This window comes from Abrus precatorius, unplaced genomic scaffold, assembly GCF_003935025.1.
Source record: "Abrus precatorius isolate BTA unplaced genomic scaffold, Abrus_2018 Scaffold8, whole genome shotgun sequence".
In the NCBI taxonomy this organism is placed as follows: Eukaryota; Viridiplantae; Streptophyta; class Magnoliopsida; order Fabales; family Fabaceae; genus Abrus; species Abrus precatorius.
In genome coordinates, this window is record NW_020874428.1 from 3,437,777 (window position 1) to 3,445,762 (window position 7,986).

The window sequence follows — 7,986 nt, forward strand, 5'->3', positions numbered from 1 at the left end:
ACGTACAATATTTCACATAATAAATAAAAATATATATTAATAATATTAAATATTATAATTTTTTAACTGATTAAAAAAATTGTTATTTTATTAACAATGAATCTGCAAGTGCCCAGAAGAAAAATTCTTTACTGTGTTAAAAATTAACTAAATTTATATTTGATATTTTTCATTAGTTAAATGTTGAATGAAAAATATAATTGTGTTTAGATAGAAAAGGAAAATTATAAACTAATTGGGTACTGTATTATTATAACTTATTATCTGAGAATCCCATCTAATGAGGGAAAGTTTCATTATTGCGAAAGTAAGCAGATTCATAAAATAGGAACGGGATTTCAACATGCGTCTATATGTACATATTAAAAATACTAAATATATTTTACTGAATATTTTAAACTATTGTAAAATATATATTAAATATTATTTTTATGATTTTAAAGCAATAAAAAAATAATTAAAAGTTATATTTTGAATATTTTAACATGTGAGTTTGGACGCACGTTAACAAATATTTAAGAAAATTGAAAAATTGAAGTGTGCGTTTGTCCTTTACCTGACACCGCCAAATCCAATCTCAAAAAATTCGTATCTTAAAGCGCGTTCACACTATTGCCATTCATCTTCTTCATATCCTATCATATTCTTACGTCAGCCTTCGCTGGTCCTTCTTTTCTCACAATCTCAACTCCCCCAAAAAAGACAAAAACCATTCTCTTCATTTCCTTTTCATTTTTTCACATTTTTTTCATTTTATTTTCTTCTTATTTTTCTTCTCCCTCCCTCCATTTTAAACCCATGTCTAAGGTATAATAATCATTTTACAATTCCACATCTTGCTTTTTTTTTTTTTGTTTCATTAACATTAATGTTGATAATGATTAAACATTCATATAAAAGTAGTTATTTTTTATATATATTTACAAATACATGATATAAAAATATTAAATACTTAAAATACTAGAGAAAGTAAACATCAAATGATTGTTATGTTTTAAATATGATAATTTTTTTTATCATCATGCATATATATATTTATAGGCTTTTCATTTATTAATATTTCGTTTAAAAATACTTTAATAAAAAAATCACTATAATATTTTTTTTTTGAAAAATAAATAATACTAGAAGCAAGAATCGATGGCAATATTCAGGCATATCAAATTAAAGGTTTATGCTTTTTTCTTTATATAGTCCTGTAAAACCAAATAAATGAAAAACAATGATTTTGAGTTTAATTTTTTAGCTTACTTGTGTCAGTCTCCGATTGATTTGTGAATTAAACAAATTGAACTAAAAAACGGAAGGTCCAAAGCCCCATCATATGCTTTCTTAACGTGAATTAATTAATTAACGAGGCAATAAAACAAAAACTATTTATTTATTTATTTATTACCCTGGCATCTCTTTACATATAGTTTTCCTCAAAATTCAATCTCCGCGTTCACACCACACCTTGCGTTCACACTCACATATATATTATAAAATAAAAAATTCCCATCAAAACTCAACGGAAACAGAGAATTCACAAGAGGGGACACACAAATTTGTGAGACTGTTCCGTATCAATAGCCATAGAACAACATCAACAACAACACTTTTCTTCTCTATTGTCTTTATGAAACTACCAACAACCTTTGCAGACCCAGAATCCTTGTCTTACCTTTACACCTTGCTTCAAACATCATTCGATCAAATGAACGACCCTAACAACAACAACACCACCACCGCCACAACTACCAGAAAGCGCCGCAGAAAAAATGAAAACGATGATGATGATGATGATGAAGATGATGATGATGGTTCAACCAACAACAATCAGGAACAACAAGGAGCAAACAACAGGAACAAGAGCAAGAAGAAGAAGGAAGAATTAAAGGGTATTCTCACTTCGATTCTGTTACTGGATGAACAAGAGAAACTTGATCAGGAACACCACAATAAGGTCTCAGAGGAAGAGAAATTCTCTTTGGACAATAACAACAAGAAGAAAACCAAGGCCATGCTTCAGTACTATTCCAACTTGGGTGATTATTACAACCAAGTTGAAGAATTTGAACGAGTTAAGAGAAAGAAGTCACGGGGCATGGCTATTGCTGCTGTTACTGCTGCGGCATCTGAGGGAGAAGGTGAAGGTGGTGGTGTTGAAGGGGTGAAATCTGGTGTGGGTGGTCCACAGCGGAGGTTGTGGGTGAAGGATCGTTCAGGGGCATGGTGGGATGAATGTAACAGAGAAGATTTTCCTGAAGAAGAGTTTAAGAAGGCTTTTCGAATGGGAAGGTCAACTTTTGACATGATATGTGAGGAGTTGAATTCAGCAATTGTGAAAGAAGATACAACTCTTAGGAATGCTATTCCTGTTAGGCAAAGGGTTGCTGTTTGTTTGTGGAGGTTGGCCACTGGTGACCCTCTTAGGCTTGTGTCTAAGAGGTTTGGTTTGGGTATATCGACTTGTCATAAGTTGGTGCTTGAGGTTTGCACTGCTATTAAGACTGTGCTTATGCCTAAGTATTTGCAATGGCCTGATGAGGCTACCTTGAGGAGGATTAAGGGTGAGTTTGAGTGTGTTTCTGGGATTCCTAATGTGGTGGGGTCTATGTATACCTCACATGTTCCTATTATAGCTCCTAAGATTAGTGTGGCAGCTTATTTTAATAAGAGGCACACTGAGAGGAATCAGAAGACTTCTTATTCAATAACGGTTCAGGGTGTGGTTGATCATAGAGGGGTATTCACTGATGTGTGCATTGGGTGGCCTGGATCAATGCCTGATGATCAGGTGTTGGAAAAATCTGCTCTTTTTCAAAGGGCTAGTGGGGGCCTTCTGAAAGGTGTGTGGATTGTTGGGAGTTCAGGGTACCCTTTGATGGATTGGGTTTTGGTGCCTTATACACAGCAGCATCTTACTTGGACTCAGCATGGCTTTAATGAGAAGATTGGAGAAATTCAGAAGGTTGCGAAGAATGCATTTGCCAGGTTGAAAGGGAGGTGGTGTTGCCTGCAGAAGAGGACTGAGGTGAAGCTGCAGGATTTGCCTGTTGTTCTTGGAGCTTGCTGTGTGTTGCATAACATATGTGAGTTGAAGGGTGAGAAAATGGACCCTGAGCTGAAGATTGATCTTATGGATGATGAGATGGTGCCTGAGGTTGCTTTGAGATCAATAAACTCCATGAAGGCGAGGGATGCAATTGCTCATAATCTTCTACACCATGGCCTTGCAGGCACTTCTTTTCTTTAACTGAAAGGTTGCGTTTGATATGCCATTTTGCTGCTTGAGATCATGATTCTTTTGCTTGTTTACATGATGTTGAAGCCATTATTGGTCATTGTTTGTTGAAGGGGCTTTGTAAAAGATGTATTGACCCCTTCTATATGATGATAGTTTACATAGGGTTAGATCCTGAATTGTAACCCAATTCTATACTTTAATTGCCAAATAAGAGATTAATTAATAAAATTATAACATTCTTTAGCATTCTTTTACTTCCATGGATTGATATCATAGTTTTGTAAAACCATACTTGACCACTGTCCTTTTTTCTGCTTACATGAACTTCGTGACTTCTTACATACCAACAAGTGCAATAACTTGAAGCTGGTATACTTAAAAAGGCAAAGGCCAGACAAGAGCACCAGTTAAGGAATTGAAAATGAGAATGCTTTATTAAAATGTTTATTAATGTACTCCCACTCACCATGATTTCCTATTAAAAATGGAAGCTAATATAGTACATGTTAATCAGTATCCATCACAAATAAAAAGTGAAAATTTTGATTAAAAATGTTAATATACTCCCCTTTACGTCAAGGCTCACCTAGGAAGTTAGTATACTTAATGGTTTTTCCCCTATCCATCATTATCCAAAGATTAATTAATAATATCACTTGCATCAGTTTGTTGAAGCACTCCTCTTGAAAGAGGAATGACGCAACCATCCCATGGCAGACAAAGATTACATCGTTATAAATACACTCTTCATCCTAAGAGGAGCTTTGATTTGTATCATTCTAGTGCAGTGCCTTTCTTGTCTGCTAGCCAGAAAAAAGAATGTATTGTTGATTGATGGACCTACACTAAAAATAGAATCATTCTTGAAGTAACTTTCCTATGTAATTATAGTCAACTGTAACCAATTATTGACTATGATCTTGACATTGAAGTGTAAGAAAATGGTATAGTAACAGTTTGTGATTTTACATGTGATTGATGCTGATTCTCATTGACACTGAACTGAATCATTCAATTTCAAACTATGGTTATGCATATATTTACTTTTGGTTTTTCTTACTTGTCCGAAAACACATAATAAAAATTAATAAATAGTTAGATGTTATTAAAAATTATATTATTTAATATTATTGTGTGATTTTAATGCATTAGATCTTATAATTTATATAAATATTTACTATATACAAGTTCTTACTGTGTAATTTTAGACACTCGTTAAAAAAAAAACGATTTATTTCATAGTTCTACTCAACTGGAACAGTAGTTTAGTTTAAATTCGTCGACCATAAGGGCTGAATTAACTTTCTGCCTATGATATCCGTATCACCCCTTGTGAACTCAATGATGTGGTAGACTTTTATGGCATGCTTTGACTGGTGAGGTTGAGATTGAGAGCCATGAGTTCTGCATATCTATCACCATCTAAATTTCTGTCTCCTGTTACGACTTGGCTCTGGAGAATTAAAATGAGAAATACATCCTCATTACTTTCATATAAATTCATATTGTACTTTTAAGTATTATAATTTTCTTTTAAAATATTATTATTTATTTATTATAAGTATTGTATATTCTTAAATACACATTAAAAATCAATTAATATAAGATTTTGTTAATCTCAACTTGTAAAGCTGAATTTAAATATTTAAAAGGAATATATTCATTGTATTTAAATTTAGAAATAATATATATATATATATAAATCAATTTTTGCTATGGTTAATATCTTTTATTAGCAATCCAATTCAAAATGCATACATTTCAAGACATCTGTTTGACTGTATTAATGAATAGTCAAAACCAGCGCGTTACATCCTGGACACCCCCAACCCCCAAGAAAGTGAAAATGTGTGTTTTCCATATTTAATTCATGGGTTTGAATTTTGTTTTATCTTTCTAATAAATTTTATACTAGTTTATGAAATAAGCATTAAATAATAATATTTTCATTTAATAATTAAAGAATTTTGTAAAAGAATTTATAATTATTTTTTATACAATTGAACTGAGGTTTTAACACGTTTTCTTGTTCAGAAATATTGGTCTTTGGTCCAGAGGCCGAGGCGCCGTTGATCCAGGGACAAGTTCATATTGAAGGGGCTTTATCTCTGGCCAGGCATCATCAACAAGAATAAGGGTTTTTCTTTTCCTTTTGTTTTTCTTTTTCACAAAGCCCAAAGTTAAATTGAAACTCTACTAGCTTAAGTGGAAAACTTGTTCAAGGGATCCAAAATCTATACACATATTTTTTATTCAACAGTTTCGCATTCAAAACTTCATTGAAGATAAGTAGATTTTTTACACTTAGAACCAATGGATACAGGTCAACGCGAATGAGAAATTTACATTGCATTTGCATTTGACATAAGTGTGGAAAATAAAGAGCAGTGTGGGTCTAAACATTCTTCGACACAATCTACTATTTGATGAAACCCATGTATGTGCTATTAACAATAAATTTTTTTGTTTCTTTTTATTATTGAGTAAACATACAATTTGGTCCTTAAAAGTAGGATATTATTTATCTTGAGTCCCTAAAAGTCTAATCATATATAATTTGGCCCCCTAATGTGTAAAGTTGCTTCCTTGTGTCAATGATTGTTAGGGAGGATGCATGAAATTGCTGACATCTTATTAACTACATATATGTTGTGTTTAGTGTCACCTATTCTATTTATATTAGGGATAAAATTTAAGTGAAATATTTTAAATACTACTAATATTATTCTTCAACTAGAATTAGAATTTAATTTTACTAATATTATGAATGCTAATTGTTATTTTCCAAAAGAAATTGTTCCTAAATTTTTAAAATAAAATAAAAATTAAGATATTTAACAAACAAAAATAAAAGATATTGAAAAATCATGTTTCTAGAATGAAAATTATGTATCTATAGGCTATAATTCAATACCAAAGATAAGTTTGTAGCATGAATAAGGAAAAATTCAAATGTTTAATATTTTGTAAAATCCTAAACAAATATAAATAGATAAAAGAGGGATTGAGAAGAAGAGACAATAATTTCTAAAGAAAAAAAATTTTGGAGGCAAAAACATTTATAGAGAGAGATTAAAAAAAGATCTAAAATAAAGAATAAATGTTTTGGCAAAAAAAGAGAAAAAATTAAAGATAAAAAGAAGAAAAATCACATTGTGAATCATCACTTTAATTTTTATTTTTTATTATTATTTAGATTCAAAGCTATGCATTCTTGTAGAACTAAATCGTATTAAGGTATTTTTTTCTTTGCACATAGGGGTGGGCTGTGGTCGGGTTCGAGCCCAATAACCTAGAACCGAGGCAAATAGATGGATTAATTTCAAGGCCCACTATCGACTGAATAAAGAATCAGGTCATACAGGTTTCGAGTTGACCTAATTAAATCATTCTCATGTTAAGAAAATATAAAATAACTTGCATCATTCTACAATATTCAGTTCAAAATCCAAAATAAAAAAATTTTAAAAATTGAAATTTATCATAGTTCAAACTCCAGGAAAAAAAAGAACTTAATCATTCATCACAATTCAAAATTTGAAACCTTAATTATTACATCAATAATATCATCATCATGATGAGAGAATAAAAATTACATTAATATATCATCATCAATCATCAATAGTCAATAATTTAGTTTATTGTCCATAACATAAAAAATATTATCATCAATCATAATAATTAAGAGTTTAAAGTTTGTTGTCCATTACAACAACATGGTGATTGACACAAGTAATCATATTCAATGATGTTTAAAGTGATGCATATGTTCAACTTCAATAATCAATAGCCAAGTAGCCTGAAAAATCAATGCATTAATAGTAAAATAATACACAATTATTTTACCTAGTTTAAACTTCAAATTAATAAAGAGGAACGTACTTACGTAGAATATCCTATGAATTTTTTTAATAATTAAATGATTCCAACATAAACTTCAGCAACTTGATTATAACATTAACTAAAAATAAAAGGAGAACAATATAATAACCAAAATGCACAAGATACAAAATTGTAATCACAGTTAAAATAAAATAAGGAATATGCTTGAGATAAAACGAATTCTTATTTTATGAAAGCTAACTTGAATAGAATCTGTTGTGGATTTCTGTCAAACTCCAAAAGCAGTGGCAGCACCTCCAAAATAGCATTTCTAACACAAAATAAAATAAAATGAGGCAATGACCAAATTTTAAGACAATCAAATCTAAAAATTGTAATTGCAAGACATACTGAAAAATTCATATTATTGTTGTCTTACAATATATTTGCAATTCTTATCATGACGAAGCCAGCAAAGATACAACACTAAACCTCAAAACTATAACAATAAAACAATTAAAGTAAATGAAATTATAAATGAGTCAATCTCAACTAACATTTAAAAATAGTTTACAGGACTCAACTATCAGTAGAATTCAACATATACTCCCTACCAAAATATATGATGATGACTGATGACTTCCAAAAGTATGAAGTCCAAGTGTCTAATAGCTTCAAGACACTCCAAAAAGTTCAAAACTATAATATATATATATATATATATATATATATATATATATATATATATATATATTCTGAATTAATGGCACAAATAATAAACATTAAATTGATTTAAAAATTAGTATGAAATAAAAAAAAAATAACCAAATGATAGAATTTCAATAATTTCTCATTGGCTGTGACTGAGTACACAACCCTACTCCAACCCCAAAACCAGCAGCAATACCTCCAGAACCAATGGCAGCACCTCTAGA

The 7,986-nt window shown here is 30.5% G+C and overlaps 1 protein-coding gene across 1 annotated transcript; it reads left to right on the top strand.

Moving 5' to 3' along the window:
• The first annotated feature begins 1,358 nt into the window (after nucleotides 1-1,358).
• On the top strand, nucleotides 1,359-3,470 carry LOC113847162 (protein ALP1-like). The gene has a single exon (XM_027476076.1). The coding sequence runs from the start codon at nucleotides 1,619-1,621 to the stop codon at nucleotides 3,236-3,238; it is 1,620 nt and encodes a 539-aa protein (XP_027331877.1). The 5' UTR covers nucleotides 1,359-1,618; the 3' UTR covers nucleotides 3,239-3,470.
• The last annotated feature ends 4,516 nt before the right edge of the window (nucleotides 3,471-7,986 follow it).